We start from the raw sequence: 17,852 nt of genomic DNA on the forward strand, positions 1-17,852 counted from the left end.
ACTGTAAGAGGCTAATTAATTAAGATGCGCTATTATCAGCAGGAGAAAAAAACTTTTGTAGTGATAATCAAGATGGCCCATTTAGACAGTTGACAAGCAGGTGTGAAGATACTTAACATAGGGAAATAGATTCAATATGTGTAATGACCCAGCCACTCCCAGTCTCTATTCAAACCCAAGTTAATGGTATCTAGTCTGCATATTATGGTATCTAGTCCATTTATTCTTTTGCATACAGACTGTCCGGTTTGGCCAATGTACACATACAGTCTCTACGCAAAACAATAAATGGACACAAATCTGACATCAGGAATCATAACATTCAAAAACCGGTAGGAGAACACTTCAACCTCTCTGGCCACTCAGTAAAAGATTTAAGGGTGGCAATTTTGCAACAGAAAAGCTTCAAAAACAGACTCCAATGAGAAACTGCTGAGCTTGAATTAATATGCAAACTAGATACCATTAACTTGGGTTTCTTATTGTAGGGTGGGTCTTTCTCAATCTCTCCTGCTGAAGCTCTTCTACTTTCTATAAAATACTTAAAATAGTCATTGGGACAGAGAGAAAGTAAGAATGACTTCATAGCCCAGTGGTTAGATTTTTTTGAGAAGGGCACCTAACTCAGTTCAGCCCTAATACTATAACATGGTTCACATCTGTGAATCCCAAACAGAGAAAGGTGCTTCCCTCTAGCCTGAAATTAGGGGCCCAGCTCCCCTTTGAAGGGTAGGGCTTAGGCCACACCCTCCTCCTTGGAATTTCCTACTGTGTATTGTAGGTGGCTCCTAACTCAGCATGCTGCCTTCTGTGATTCTCCTTTTTAGATACCTAAGTCTCCCCATGCATTGTATAGGGAGCCTGGCACCTAACTCAGAGTTTTGAATTTCACTAAGTGGCGGGCACCCAAAAGTTATGTGTTGCAACACTGAGTGTGTGGCAATAAGTAAGGCCCCCTTGTAAATCTAGCCCTAAATGCTTGTAACTAGTACACTGATCTTAATGATTTTTTGTATATGATGTTAGAGAGAGCAAGTCTGTTTAAAAAAAAAAAAAGGAAAAAATATGGTACCAATGCTGGGAAACTGTTAAGAACTTACATCTCCTATAACACTTAACCCAGATAGGTAGTAATGTTAGTACATGTTCCTCATATAAAATCCTCTCCAGAGAAAAACACACATTACTTCTGGAATATTCAAGTTGCCCAAAGAGAGTGTTTGTTGGTTGCACAGAAAGTGTAGAAGGCAAAAGTTTTGCCCGCTCAAAAAAAGTAAGAAAAAAAATATTGTCCCAAGGTGTTGTAGAGAGCAGAGCTCATATAAATGAGCTTCCAGCCTCCCTTGCACTGCAGCTCTTTGTCTTTGGTCCAGCCTTCTGTCTGCTGGGGCCACACAGCTTGTGGGACCTTCTGCAGCCAAATAACTGCAGTAAAAACATGACATGGGAGGTGACAGGGAGAGTACTTGGTTACTGTTATGTGGAAATCAAGAGAGAGTTGCATTGGAAATGCTGTCTCCCCCACTAAAATCTGGATATGCCTCTGAGCATTGACTTCCTTCCTGATGTCTATGGGAGCACGCCAACCTCCACTCTCCCTGCCTCAACTGACTGTATTACTCATTGAGCTAGGAAAGAATTTGCCCCTGCATTAGGGTACCAGGGAATGCACGAAGCACGGTCAGTGAGTCCTGCAAAGTTATTTGTATTATCCCGACTGGCATATAGGAAAGGGCTGGTTTTGGTGGTTGCATAATGTAAAAACTGGCATTACAAAATCTTCCAAAGGAGAAGTAACCACTAGAGGGAGTACAGGTTCAGAGGCGCACAGAAAGTTCTTGGGTCAGCATCTAGAAGCTATTTTGGACTAGCTAGAGAGCTTTACTCATATCTATGAATATCTATATGACACAAAAAGAAAAGGAGTACTTGTGGCACCTTAGAGACTAACAAATTTATTTGAGCATAAGCTTTCGTGAGCTACAGCTCACTTCATCGGATGACACAGTGACTTAGAGAATAACCTTCAAATATGACATTAGCTTACACTTTTTAAAAAATCCTTGCCCCTTATAAAGCAAACAGATAATATAAAATAAATCTCCATCAACTTGTAAGTAATTGCCTTAAAGAACAAAATCAGTGACATTCAGAGTGAAGGTCTGAGATAAAACCAGATTTATTGCAAATATATCTGCTGATGAAGGCCTCTCAGATCATCCAGGCAGTTTCTTTATTTTCATAAAAATGTGTTGTGTAATCAACTTGGTCTGAGCTCATTGCAACACAGGAATAGAAAATGGCTCCAATTTTAAAAGGTTCTTTTGCATTTTCCAAAGAAAGCAGTTTCTCTATTTTAATAATAGGCATTCTGACAAGGACTAAGTGCTTTAATAACAGAAAAACAAAGTGGGAAATGTTAAACAATCTTTTTGTTGTAAAAGTGAAAGGCTGATAAACATTTTATACATATAATATAAACACATCTGTTTTTGTGTTATACATGTAGGTTTTGACTTGGCTAGATTACAAATATAAATTTAGAAAACTAGTAAGCCATCCTTTAATACTATATTTCCAGAAAAGGTCCACTGCAGCTACATGATTCTGCTCATCCATTTCACTAAGCTTACTGTGGCTAAAATCATGGCATCATACTTGAAATTTAATATAGCTCAAGCATAGATTTTTCTTTCTCTAAAATTAAGGGTTGGGTTCTGCATCTTGCATTTTTGTTGCATTTAGTTAAGCCATGGCATTTACAGATAAAAGCCATTAGAAAGTCCAAACTTTAAAAACTGGAAGTATCAACTTTAACTCTGCCATTGTATCCCCACCCACACTATAACCTGGGCCAGGAGACCTATGCCAATGAGCAGAGGAAAGTTAAGTCTGTCCAACAACAGGCTACTGGGTGTCTGATGATATAGCTCTCCCCCCCCACCCCCCCGCACTCTTTCAGTCTATATTGATGAAAGGAGGCTCTCTGCTATATATCTAGTATGTCAGGGTAGATCCTGATGTCCCTGGGAATCAACCCTTGTGATGAAAAGAGCGCCGAAATCTGTGAGGAGACAGTACACAGTTGATTGCTGATGGCCAAATACCTGCTGCTAATGCAAGATACAGAACCCAGCCCAACTATGCAGATGAGCAGGAGGTGCATGGAATGCATCTCAAACCCCTTATGGTTTTTTCACATGAAATGGTAACTGACCTGAGGGATGAGAGAGGCAGAAGGAATCTGGCGGTTGCATTGCTAGTGGTGCAAAGATGCTGCTAAGCAAGGTCTCTGTGCTTGCTGACTCCCGCTCCCCTTCCCTTTCCCAGGTAGAAGTAAACCTACATATATATTGATACTCCAGTCATTAGATGTACAGTGGACTAGAGTTGTGTGAATAACCGATTTCTTGGTTTACTGGCAATTCTGAAAAAAAAGTTGCAACCAACATTTTTCAAAATTTTCAGCAAATCAAAAATTCAAATTTGTTTTTGGTTTGGCTCAAACAAAATGTTTTAACAAAATCAAAACATTTGAATTTGACCACTTCTAAACTTCAGATCTTTTAAGTAAAATTACAGGAAATTTCAAAACGAAGTCACTTCAAAATGAAAAATCAAAATGGTTTATTTAAAATTTGTCAAAATGTTTTGATTTTTTCTGTTTTGTTTTTTCCCCGACTGAAACAATTTGGTGAAAGCAACTTGAATTGCTGAATCTGCATTTTTTGCTGAAAAACATTCAGACAAAAAATTTCGCTGAGCTCGAGAGCAGACAGACTAAAATTGGATTTTTTAGAATGCATTAGGCGGTTTGGATTTTTTAAACTCTTGGAAAGACCGTGAATCACATAGGCAGTGAATTTTCAATATATTAAAATGAATTTTGGGGGATTTCCTAGCCCCTAGTGGGATGGGTGATGCAATTCTGGACTATATGGACTGTTTTATGATGGGGAAATTTCTTAAAACATTCTAACCATAATTAAAACCATTTGGAGCCACAGCGCAGTCCAGCAGGTTTTAAAATCAGCTTAGTAAAAAACAGTTCAGAATGCCTAGAGTATGGAGTTTTTAGTATTTGTTATTGATTTAAAAATCTATAACATTTCATTAATGTTATTTTAAACGGCTGAATATTTTATATATTGTCAACTTTAACTCTAGCTTCAAGTTTTCTATTTGAGTATATTTTTAATTTTTATTAAAATTAAAAAAATATTTGCTTATGCTCATATTAGTCATGAAGAGTGAAATAAATTTTTGCTTGTAACTTCAGTACAACTTGTATTTAGTTAGTAGTGCTCATAAGAATGCCATACATGTATGCAAGAGAGACAGCACATAAGAGTTACAAGCACCCATGACTGTACTAGTAGAATTTACAACAATCAGAAAGCTGCAAAAATGTAGGCTATGGCTACACTACAGCTTATGTTGGCATAATTTAGGTCATTCAGTGGTGTGAATAAACCTCCTCACCCCCAGCGACAAAAGTAGTTACACCGACACACGTGCCGGACAGCGCCATGTCAGTGGGAGAGCTTTTCCTGCTGACATAGCTACTGCTGCTCGTGGGGTAGTTAAGATGATGGGAAAAAGCTTTCTCCCACCGGCTTAGAGCGGCTACATTAAAGAGTTTACCGCTGCACTTAGTTCCCAGCAGCAGAATTGTATCTGAGACCTCAAAGAAGTTATAAATTTCACCAGCATAACCAGTAGAGCTTGTTACTGCCGCAGTCCCATTTTCAGATTCACTAAAAGTTAAAAGCTCCATAAACCCAATCCAGGGGACCCATGGAAATTACAAGTAGAGCTGGTCAAAAAGTTGTCATTTTTCGTTGAAAAAAGTTTAATTGACAAATGACATTTAATCAAAATGAAAATGATCAGTTTTTAAGAAGATTTCTCAGTTCCAGGATGGAATGTCTGGTGAGAGTGAGACACACATATACACACATCCCTGACCCATCCAAGATAGCCAACAGCTTGGCAGTCATGGCACTCAATAGAGATGTGGAAGGCCCAGGTTCAAGTCCCTGGTCCAAATCATAAAGAGCAGGGATTGGTGTCTGTCTCTTTCTCTCTCTCTGGAAAAAAATTAAAATCTCATTTTCGTTCCACATCAGAATTGCAACAAATTTTGTAACCTTAAATCTTTTGTGAAAAGAAATTTTTGTTTTCCAGCCAGCCATACTTACATGCTTTGCTGGCATTATGCTCATGAAGCTTATGACTTTCCAGCAAAGCTCAGCGTTTAAAAAGACACAAAAATATTTCACATGTTGAGAACTAGAGATGGTCAAGTTATTTATTCTGATCAGTTTATTTGGTGACTTTGGCTTACTTTCTGTTCGTCAATTGTCTGTTAACAGATTATTATGCATTTGCTAATCACCTGACAACTTGTCAGTTTTTGCTGATTCTGACTGACCCCCTTGACAAGACTCGTCCTGTGGTCCTTGCAAAAGCTCATGCTTACGGATTCTGTTAAACTTCCTTAGCAAGCAAACATCACTTAAGTTATATATTTAGGATGTAGGGCAAATACTTTACATTAACAACACTGTATGCTTTTTCTTATTGTTAAATTTTACAAAGTCTGCAGGTTTTGGTTAATCCAAGTGTTTTCTTATGTGAAAAGGGATGAACCTCAACTAAATTAGTCTTTAGCTAGAATAATTTGAAAGTAAATAAATGCCCATGGTCACTTAAATCGGTCCTCATGCCATGTATAACAGCATTCACTGGTTCATAAGGGGAGATAAAAAGTTTCATTAGAGAGTCTGCACTCTCTTGTGGCTCTCCCCAAAAGGCCTTAGCATGTTTGGTAAAAATCAGTTTCTACACAATCACCAGCTTTCTGTTGAACAGATCATTAAGGTATAATGGAAACGTATTTCACAGATTTCCACAGACAAATATGTACATGCACAGGCTGATAAATAAACACATGAAATAATCTTAAAAACTGGTCAGCATAGCAGGAAATGGCTATGTGGCTATTTGAGGACTTCTCTTTAATTTGGGCAGATCGCAATTATTAAATCTTTATTTGTTCATTACTTAGCAAGTAATATTCTCTGCAATATGCAAGAAATGTGAAACCTCTTTCCACCCTACCTGCAAAACCAGGATAGGATAGAATAAGGACATACACTTCATATGTGACAAAGTAAAAGACAAACAATCTAAAAATGAGTATGAAAAGGTTCTCCATCCAGCCTTTTATACGCTTTGAATTTTGCTAAATATTGCTAATATAACCTGTTTACTCTATCACTCAGTAACAAGAGAGTTTAGCAGCCTCACTGCTATGGAATACATATATGGTACTACAGTGCCCTCTTGTGCTTCATATATATATTCAACAATGCCTAAACAGAGGATTTAAAATATACAGTATTATAGTATTTACTTACAAATGACAGAAAAATGTGGAATTCAAGAACTGTGCTCTCAGACTGAACACATTCTCTCTTTTGTATTCATAAAATTTGGGAACATGGGCAAGAAAAACAGGGGGCCCTCCTTGGCAAGTAAAGATACTGTACTATTATCACATTGACAGGTTTCAGAGTAGCAGCCGTGTTAGTCTGTATTCGCAAAAAGAAAAGGAGTACTTGTGGCACCTTAGAGACTAACAAATTTATTTGAGCATAAGCTTTCGTGAGCTACAGATCACATTGTCAGATTTACTCGCATCACACATGATCCACCTAATTCTCAACTATTTTAATCAAAGCTACACATTCTAAAAAATACCCCAGTCAGGTTAACTAAAACAGACATCCCTACACAGAGAAAGCAGGCTGCATTTACTCTCAGAGGGATAATATAAACAACATGGGTGAAATCCAGATATCCCTTATCATTTTTTAATTAGGAAAAAACATATTGCTAAATAACAAGTGTGTATGCAGTTTACAATTTTAATCCCCATTACTCTCAGCAGCAAGAGAAATTCCTTCTGACTCATTCTTCTCATGCTAATGCTGCCACTTTGGAATTACTCTTGCTGTTGAAAACCCTATAGCCTTGGCGTGAAATCCTGGCCCCACTGAAGTCAGGGGGAGTTTATCCATAGACTTCAATGGGGCCAGGATTTGATCCTTGGTATTGATTATCCAGCCTGCAAGTAAGTCTTCTGTGGCAAGCAGTTGTGTTTGCTGTGCTCCCAGTCTCACCTATGGAATGGGAGTCATGCTGTAAATCTACTGCTGCAATGTGAGCAGTTTTGGAGCTGGAGTTGTGTTTTTTTAAATTGGCAGAAGAATTTGACCTTACCTACTTTCACAAGTATCAGCTTTGTCACATCATTGTTTTCAACCAGTCACGGAGCCAGGAATTTTCACTTATTTGTAAAATTGCTTAAAGTTCCTTTATACATTTCAAGTGTTACTTTTACTTTCCATTTCTGAAACCAAAAGCTATTAATAAGGGTCTGTTCAGCCTCTCTGAGACAGTAATACTCTTCCTCACAAGTTAAACTGCAATCAGCAGAGCGCAGAGGCAGGGGATATTGACCAATTTCAGTGTTGCCCATGTATTATTTTATTTGATGAAGAACATCACACTATATTATCAGTTTAATGATAGCAGCCATTCCTGGAATCACTGACACATTTGACATCATAAATTGGCTTATTTCCAGAAGTATCAGTCTGAACAAGTGAATAATTTAAAGACATACAGAATAGGGAATAATGTTTCAAATACTCCTCCCACCCCCAACATATACACTATAAATTAAACAATTACTAATTGTAATTATTTTATTATTTATTTATTATTTTAGTGCCTTGAGGTTAGGGCCTTATTGTGTTAAGCACTGTACAAACACATAGTAAAGGACAGTCTTTGCCCCCAAGAGCTTACAATCTAAATAGACATGACCAAGGATGAAAGATGAAACAGAGGCACAGAGAAATGAAGTGACTTGCTCATGATTACAAAGCAAGTTATTGGCAGAACTAAGAATTGAACCCTGGGGTGAAATCTGAGCACCACTGAAAAACAGTGGATTTTGCTCCAGGGGTCCTGACTCCCATCCTGTGGTACCAACATTTTAGTGTGAAAGTAGAATGAATTATATTGAAATTATAATTCATTAAAGAAATGCTACTTGAAGGGTTTGTTGAAATATAGTTGTCAGGAAGAGAAACATTAAGGAGTGTGAGACAATGGGTCCTCAAACTAATTAACTTAGAGCTCCTACTGAGCTAGGAGATTGGTAAAGGTTAGTATGCAAATAAAATATGTATGTATATTTGTCAGTTTCTGCTTCCTTTTGTCTCTTATGTTAAATTGGCTTTGGCTTATCTGTATAAATAAGTTAGCTTGAGCCTCAGAGAGGGGCTCACATATCTGGGTGCATTGGCAAAGCGCTTTGCTAATAAATAGAGTGGTCTGACAAATTATGTGAGTCCTGAATCTGACTTTGACATTAGTAACTAACTGACTTACAAAGTATTGTTTTTAAAAGTAACTTGTGCCCTCATTTGCTTCTGTACGACCTACAATGAAGGCCTAAATAGATATTGTTTGGGATTTTTTAAACTTTCACATTATTTTAGAAATATCAGCAAAGCAAAGCCTGTGCTTTCAGGGGTGTATCAGAGATGTGTATTGTGAGCTCTCATATGTTTTCGGAAGGAGTGAGGGTGTTTACTCTTTAATGAAGATGTCCTTTTAACCAGATGTTTATTAGACATTGCTAGACAGGTGTCAATAAAGCAAAAACATATTAAACAACCTGACTAAATTCCTTCCCTTTTAATTGTACCTCATTTTGAGAGTTGTCATGTGTTTTAATTCAAAACTTATCTATGTTCCACACAAGTTTGTTGTCCCCTGATTTTTGATGTTGAAAATTTTTTTCCATCAAAAATAAAGAATCATGAAACTGAGATTAAAGAAAGAGTTATTTACACTAACAGAATGAATCCCATAGCATTTGAAGTTTTCTGAATGGATACTTTTTTTATGTCCCTTATTTTGTGTCATGGTCACAATGAGTTCCACACGGGAGCATTTGAGAGGTATGATTGTTCAGCTTTCAATATCTACTCTCTTGCAATGTCATACTTAAACAAGGCCAGAATTTCTATTATAAAGAAACAACAAGAATTTTGGTTTTTTTATTTGTGTCATTGGGAAACACTTTTCAGACCTTCTTTATACTTCAGAAAAAGCAAATATGGGCACAAACCCAATTTTTCTTACACATTTGAGTCTTTTTTTTAAAAAAGGTGCCTCCTTTTAGAGTGCCAGAGTTTATAGACTCCTGTAGTAACCATAAGATCCAGCCCACATCAATTTCAGTCTGGCAGAGGCAATATCACCAATTGGAGGCGTTCAATAATTTAAAAAAACCCAATATTTAAATATAAGTACTTCTGTTTTAACATCTCCAATAGCCTGATATTGGAACTACTACAGATACTGAATAACTGTTTGCAGGGTCTCGCAACTCCTACGTTGCACATTGGTCCACATCAATTCACACGAGATCCATGCTCAATATAGATATTTCATGTGGGGGCTGTAGGTCCACATAGCTTCTCAAAGTGATAGTATTTTAAGTATTAATTTTTCTATTTAACTGTATTATCATCACTAGAAGCCTTTAACCTAAATATACAATTCACAGAGACAAAGGTTCCAAGCATCTTGTCAATGGATTATTTACCTGATCCAATGCTGTCTTTCTATTCTCTATTACATACCATGTCTGCTCTTGTAGGTGAATAATTGAACAATACTTCTTTCTTCTCCTTCATCATCTTGGCACGCTGTCTCCATTCCTGAAGCACTTCTTTATCTCTGAAAAAATTTAATTTCTATTAAACTTTTAAAACCATATTTTAAAAAGTGAATGTTATTCCTTTTTTTACCCAGTGAACTATTTTACAGTGGAATAATGTGCCAGATATGTGGCACAAAATGCATGTATTAGGGACATCTTTGTGAAGCACTAACATTCAAATGGAAGATCAGCACCTGAAGGAACACCACTGCATTAAAGTGCAGAAAGAAAAAATATAGCAGCAAAAGAATTTACACAAAAATTGAAATGGCTACAGGACTGATTACTCAAATGTTTGTTAACTGGCTACAAACCTTTCATCTCTACATGGCTAATCTGGCTAGGTCAGAGTACTGAGTAGGGATGGAGGTGCCTGTATATACAGAAGTAGACAGACCAGAAAAAGATTACTTAGGTCATTTAATCTAACCTTCCTCCCTCCAATATTTTGTAGGGATTCTCACTAAATAATTCTCACCAATATTTTATTTTATTTGATCTTGAATATCTGCAGAGATGGTATTTCAGTTGCCTATGTTGCTAATCCATTCAACTGCTCAACTGCTCTGTTAAGAACTTTTCCCTAGTTTCTAACCTAAGTTTTTCCTTCCTAGCCTAGTTTCAGGTTATATCTCCTTGTCCTACCATTGCCTGATACTATAAATACAATAATCCTCTTCCTTCATTTACACTATCTCCTTGAAGATATTTATCAACTGTGATGAAGTCTGCTGAGTGTATCCTTTTAAAAACTATATAAACATAGTTCCCTCTGTCTCTTCTCCTAAATTCTTCTAAGTTCTGTGCACAGATAGAGCAGCCTAAGGACTATTCTGATCTACATTGGCTGCTAATGGCTCCAAGAGGCTGAAATTGCAGCTGGAGATTATCATGGTGTTGAGGTGTCCTAGCCAGGTATATTTCCTCTAGTCTTTTCCTTGCTACACCAAATACAGGGATGTGGAGAAGTGACAACGCAAAGAGAGAATCCTCCTTGCACTGAGTTGATCTTCCTAGGATTAGATGTGCCGGTTTTATGCTTGTGCTGGTGGCATAATGCACACCAGCCACATCAGTCTGAACTGGGTTTATTGGAATCTGAACCACAGTTTTTGACCTGAAAAGCTCAAAAGTGATCAAAGAGAGAAGAGCTATAATGAAAAGCTGTGTGAATTAGTGGAGAAGTTTAGCAGGAGTTATATTAGTTCCACAATTTTTGTTTGGATTTTTTTTTAAATTATCATCCTTTCAGGTACTTAATTTGTTAATGCTTCACCATGGAAGGGATTTATGGGCTTCAAGCATAACGACTGTAGTAACTCCCTAGTTTTACATAAGATTCATGTACATATACATGATTAACATCGTCACACAGCAAGTCATTTTTTACAGCAGTGCACACCAATGCTATGCTAGTGATATGCATTGGTGCATCTCCATCATTGTTGTTAGACCACTGCAAAAAACCCAATATAGATAAGCCCCTGGTCCGACCATGGAGGTAAGTTAATTAAGGGAGAAACAAGAACTAGGGGATTAATATCTACAAAGGGCAAAACAAGAATTAAGGTCAATTAATTATTCAAAGAACTGAAGAGCTTATTTTACTACCATTGGCCCAAATAAGTATCTAGGCTAGGTCCCTCAGGAAGGGAAGGGTGCACAATGGTTGAAGTAGTCCTCCACAACCTCAACATCCCTATACAGGCAGGAAGGAAAGGTGGCAACCAGAGGATCCACACAGTGGCAGAGCCTCTGCTCCCATCCTTACTCTGCCCAGTCCCCCTCTCTTTGCATTGATGTGAAGGCAACCCCAAAGAAGCTGGGCTCTGCAACATATGGAAGTATACCTTCTGTGCACTCTTCCAAATCCTGCTAACTGCAAGATGTGCAAGATCTTGTGCTGCCAGGCATACCTCTGCAGAGACAGGACTGCATTTGCCCCATTATGCAAAAGCATGAACTACATTATAGACATATGTTGGAAAATTTAAGACAACGTTATAAAGTAGACCTAACAATCTATCTGCTTTCTTTTGGGATAAGTTCCATGGCTAGTGTGTTGGCTTCTAAATATGATTCAAAATACATGCACCTGGTGGAACAAAAGGCAGAATGTTAAACAATTTACAATTCTTAGAACAAAATTTGTTAAATGTATATACTCTTTATACTGAAAAATGTCAGCATGTTTATGACACATAATAATGTCTCTAGTAGATTCAGTGGCAGATTATCCACTGGACCAACGGGGCCCCGGCAGGAGCACCAGGCAAGGTGGGGAAGCAGTTGTCTGATTTTAGGAGGTGTGACGGGGCAAGGCCAGATGGCTATAGGAAAGTAGTGAGAAACAGATATGTTAGCCCCAGGCTAAACAAATCCCTGTTACCATGGTAACCTGATGGCAGTTGCTCCAGGTTAATCAAGACACCTGGGGCCAATTAAGATTCTTCTAGAAAGCAGTGGAAACAGCTAGGATGATTGGGACACCTGAAGCTCTCATAAAAATAAAGGGAAGGGTAACCACCTTTCTGTAAACAGTGTTAAAAAATCCCTCCTGGGCAGAGGCAAAACCCTGCCACCTGTAAAGGGTTAAGAAGCTAAGATAACCTCGCTGGCACCTGACCAAAATGACCAATGAGGAGACAAGATACTTTCAAATCAGGAGTGGGGGGAAACAAAGGGTCTGTCTGTCTGTGTGATGTTTTTGCCGGGAACACATCAGGAATGCAGTCTCAGAAACTTCTGTAAAGTTAGTAAGTAATCTAGCTAGAAATGCATTAGATTTCCTTTTGTTTAATGGCTGGTAAAATACGCTGTGCTTAATGGAATGTATATTCCTGTTTCTGTGTCTTTTTGTAACTTAAGGTTTTGCCTAGAGGGATTCTCTATGTTTTTAATCTGATTACCCTGTAAGGTATTTACCATCCTGATTTTACAGAGGTGATTCTTTTACCTTTTCTTTAATTAAAAGTCTTCTTTTAAGAACCTGATTGATTTTTCATTGTTCTTAAGATCCAAGGGTTTGGGTCTGTGTTAACCTGTACAAATTGGTGAGGGTTTTTATCAAGCCTTCTCCAGGAAAGGGGGTGTAGGGTTTGGGGGGATATTTTGGGGAAAGATGTCTCCAAGTGGGCTCTTTCCCTGTTCTTTGTTTAACACGCTTGGTGGTGGCAGCATAGGGTTCAAGGACAAGGCAAAGTTTATACCTTGGGGAAGTTTTTAACCTAAGCTGGTAAGACTAAGCTTAGGGGGTCTTTTATGCAGGTCCCCACATCTGTACGCTAGAGTTCAGAGTGGGGAAGGAACCTTGACAGAAGCCAATCAGGGGCTGGCTGAAACTAGTTAAAAGCCTCTTACTTACTCAGGGGGTGGGTGGGTGTGTGTGTGTGCCAGGAGCTGTAGAAGAGAGCTATGCTGCTGGAGAAATGGAGCAATACAAACCTTATCAGGCACAAGAAAGGAGGCCCTGAGGTAAGGGTGATGAAGGTATTGAGGAAGTGGGGGCTGCTGTGGAGAAGTGTCCCAGGAAATTGTACTCATCCTGTTTCCAAAAAATCAGCTACCAAGAGCTGCTACTATCAGGGTCCCTGGGCTGGAGCCTGGAGTAGAGCGTGGGTCCAGGCTCCCTGCTCCCCAACAGAGACTGTATGAGGGAGGATAACTTCTCCTCACCTCCCTTGCTGGTTTATGATGAAAATGGCTCAGTAGGCTGTGACCCTTGCCTCTAGAGAGAGAGGGGGGCTATGTGGAGGGTCACAGTGAGCCTCTGAGGCTAGTGAAATCCACCAGGAAGCGTAGGACCCACTGAGACAAGGTTAGAACTTTGTCACAGAGGTTAATATTAATTTGGATAGTATGGGTTATAGACTTGCCAATTAATCTGATCAGAATAAGGTGAAAGTTCCCAAACATATGTGCTAACCTTGCCTTAGCTCAACATACAGGATGTTGCCTGTAGGTCCCTTGCATTACAGTCAACATATACTCTATTATAAATCTATAATAAAATATAGGCAAGCAAGCAGGCTAGCCCTATAGGCTACAAAGCCCCTGCATCCTGACCTAGCTCCTCAGCAGAAGCACTGGGCGGAGCAAGCCCCCACACCCTGACCCCATTTCCCTGGCAGGAATGCAGGGGGGGGGGCCAGAATACAAGGGAGGAGGGACTTCAGGCAGAAGGGGTGGAAAGGGGCTACCACAAACCCCTAATCCGCATCTGAGTACTCTGCCATTAGTAAAGATTAAAAAATGTTACTTAAATACTTCTATCATATGAAGTAAGGAATAGTGAAAGGGAACATTTTCCCCACTAGATGGGAACAGGAACTCATATTTCCCCAGTGAAATCAATGAGAAATTCAATAGTTCTCACTCCTGTCCCCTAGGAGCACTGTGCTTTGTGAAGGAAAGTACCCCTTACATTTCTATTCGTAATCCAGATCATTTGTAATGATTTTCTTTCCTTACAAATGGTAACATGGGTGATTTGTGAATGGGAAAAAAGTTACAGTGTGTTAAGAATGGCTGAACAACAACTTAAAAAAGACAGCATTGTCATTAACCAACATAACCATAAAACTTACTTTCTGTGCTGTTCAATTAAAGCCTGGGTCTCTTTCAGTTCCTTTTGCACAGCCAATCTGAACTCTTCAGCTCGTTTTGCTTGAATCATCTTATCATATGATTGAAACTCAGAAAATGTATTCTTCTGTGAGAACTTCTTCCTTTTAAAATAGGCAGTTTGATACAGTTAATTAAATATTGCATGAAAGGGCAAGCAGGTGAAAATATTAATGATAGCGAGGCCTGGCCTTGGGGAAAATGGCACCCTGCTGGCACCCTGCAGGCTCCCTGGGCAGATACCCTCATTGCCCCTGGCACCTATGGGCTCCTCCATGTGCTTAATTTGTAATGAAAGAGATGCTAGGGTTCAGCACCAGGAGGCACTGACACAAATTAAGTGCCTGCTAGATGGCCAGACAGTGGTGGCTGCTGGCCGGGCACCCACCTCTGAAGACAGCACTGTGACTAGCAGCAGTGCAAAAGTAAGGGTGGCATGGTATGGAGTATTGCCACCTCTGTCCTTGCTGCTGGCAGCAACACTGCCTTCAGAGCTGGGCAGCTGGAGAGTGGCAACTGCTGGCCCAGCAATACACCCCATGACCACTGGGCCCATGGAAAAGGAGGACCCAGGGACTGGCCCGCTGAGTCTGCAGAGGCGAACAATGAGGCTTGCGCCTCTCTGCCAGGCTGGCTCGCCGGCACTCACCCCTACTGACCATGGTGCCCCACTGACCATGGCGTCCTGGGCGGTTGCCTGTGTCATACACTCCTAAGGCCCTTAGGGATAACTAAATTCACAAGGCAGATTTGTGTGGGTTTGATCCTTGGCCAAACAGAGAATAAGAAAACACAGAAATCAAACCAATTTGGCTTTTTTCCTTCTAAACTTTAATAGGCACAATAGATCATTGACATTCCAACAACATTTAGGCCCTGATTCAACAAAGTGTCTGTCTAAGCATATAAGTAGTCCAAATGGTTTCAATAGCTTGCTAAATCAGGGATTTAGGGCAATGGCTCTCCACCTTTCCAGACTACTGTACCCCTTTCAGGAGTCTGATTTGTCTTGCGTACGCCCAAGTTTCACATCACTTAAACTACTTGCTTACAAAATCAGACATAAAAATACAGAAGTGTTATAGCACATTATTACTGAAAGTGCTTACTTTCTTATGTTTACCATATAATTATAAATCAATTGGAATATAAATACTGTACTTACATTTCAGTGTGTAGTATATAGAGCAGTATAAGTCATTGTTGTATGAAATTTTAGTTTGTACTGACTTTGCGAGTGCTTTTTATGTACCCTGTTGTAAAACTAGTCAAATAGCTAAATGAGTTGATGTACCCCCTGGAAGACTTCTGTGTACCCCCACGGGTACATGTACCCCTGGTTGAAAACCACTGATTAAGGGTATGTCTACACAGCAACTAGACACCCGCAGCTGGCCCGTGCCAGCAGACTCAGGCTTGCGGGGCTCAGGCTGTGAAGCTGTTTCATTGCTGTGTAGACTTCCAGGCTTGGGCTGAAGCCCGGACTGTAGGACCCTGAAAGGTGGGAAGGTCCCAAAGCCTAGACTCCAGCCCAAGCCTGGAAGTGTACACAGCAGTGAAACAGCCCCAACTGCTGAGTCGGCTGGCATGGGCCAGCCGCAGGTGTCTAGTTTCTACATAGGCAGAGTGTATACATTGCATCTTCCCAGCCTAAAGGGGGCAAAAGTTTGTTTAATCATAAAACTGCTGGGGGGGAGGGGAGGAAGGGAAAACTTTCACAAAAAATGTTGTGAAAATTTCTCCCCATTTTTCTTTGAAATGTGAAATTTCATTCAAAGACTAAATTAAAAATAACCCAGCTCTGTGTTTGCTCAAAAACAGGTGGCGGGGAATAACGGTAAAACTTTAGTAAAAAATGTTCCTGATTTCATTTTTAATTTCAACAAAACCTTGAAATTCAAAGAATGTTCACTATTACTAATTCTTAGACTTAAAGTATATATTTGCAGTTCCATAATATTGTACATTGACAAAACACTATAGTGACTCAAGAGAAAATATATACTGGAGAAATTTGCTAATCCACACACTTAATAATGTGAATAAGTATATTTCCCCTTTTCAGCATAGAATTAATAGGCCCTCTAGTGAAGGATTATTACCTAAAGTTCATTACTTTTACAAAAATACCACCCTATTTTTCATTTACTAGCATACTATGAAGTTTCATAGGCATCAGTTAGCAAAATACATGAACTAATTATATTGTATCATGCAATAGCCTTATCTGCTAAAAGTGCAATGGGTCTTCTAGTCACCAGTGTGCATTAACAGATTTTACTGCTTCCAGTCAAGCATGTTCCAAAAGTATTTCCAAAAAAGTGTAATTATTAAAATATGAATTGATAAAGTTTTATATCTGCATCGGGATGGCAGTTTCAACCAGTCATCTTTCCTTTCTTATGTTTACAAAGTTTATAGCGCTTGCTGTTTCCTAGTTTTAGAGAAAATGTAGTTATTTAGGGCCTTTTTGTTTTCTTTCTTTGTTCTAAGCATCACTAATGCATCATCTGGGCACAGATGGAGTGTTTTTAATCGGGCTGTATGTTAAAATGCTTTTAAATCTTTCCACTTAGAAGTTTGGTTATTCATCACCTGCCCAACACATAGTATTCCATGCTGTTTATCATTATATGAAATTAAAATATATATAATACTTTCTTTCACCTGGAAAGAGTTGCTGACTTGTGGTAGAGCCTCTCTTTCTTTCTGCCGTTTTTTCTGAACTCAGCAAACTCCTGCATAGTGGCTTTAGGATTTAAATCCTGGTTAGCAAGAAATTCTTCCTTTTCATCTTTTACCATTTCCTCCCTCAGCTTCTGAAATCGTAGCATTTCTTCTTCATTCGGCCACTCATCTGACAAATCCAAACTGGATTTCATCAACTCAGTTAAATTTAACTTTTCAACAGGTGGCATTTCTATTGGAGTAAAAAGGAGATTACTATATACTCATCTATCAGACCAATGAAGTTACTAGATTTTGTTTGGCAAATTTCTATTTTTTTCCTCAGGAATGTGACTATACATGTGAAAGAGTAGTTTGTTGTTCTCATACTCTGGCTTTTCCCCTTCATTAGTAAACTACAACCATCTGAACAAGGCGCAGTAGACAATGCATTAAAATGAATGGAAACATTTTTTCTATAACGGTAAAGTTAACACATGACAAAAATGTGAGGTCTGTTATTTTGAGATTGTCTCTTCACTCTGCCACTAAAGAGTAACTCTAAAATAATAAATCTAAACTTTTCACCATGGTGCATTCTCTGTACTGTGTAGGTAGTATATGTAGCTGCTCAACTGCTAAGTGAAGTCAACCTATAGGAACATGTTTACCAATAGCAGCACCTCACTTCCCATTCACTTCTGGGTACAATTCAAAAGTAAATTTTGGTCTATAAAGGTGTATCTGACTTGCT

At 39.0% G+C, this 17,852-nt stretch overlaps 1 protein-coding gene across 1 annotated transcript in view; it reads right to left on the bottom strand.

The window, feature by feature from the left end:
- Positions 1-17,852, bottom strand: part of LRRC27 (leucine rich repeat containing 27) — a 56,121-nt gene that overhangs the window by 15,158 nt on the left and 23,111 nt on the right. Inside the window, exons 6-8 of the mRNA XM_037905349.2 lie at positions 17,099-17,351; positions 14,395-14,535; positions 9,729-9,825 (exon numbers count right to left, since the gene is read on the bottom strand). Coding sequence (XP_037761277.1) covers positions 9,729-9,825; positions 14,395-14,535; positions 17,099-17,351 — 491 coding nt within the window. The remainder of the gene's footprint in view (positions 1-9,728; positions 9,826-14,394; positions 14,536-17,098; positions 17,352-17,852) is intronic.

Source organism: Chelonia mydas, chromosome 7 (assembly GCF_015237465.2).
Source record: "Chelonia mydas isolate rCheMyd1 chromosome 7, rCheMyd1.pri.v2, whole genome shotgun sequence".
In the NCBI taxonomy this organism is placed as follows: Eukaryota; Metazoa; Chordata; order Testudines; family Cheloniidae; genus Chelonia; species Chelonia mydas.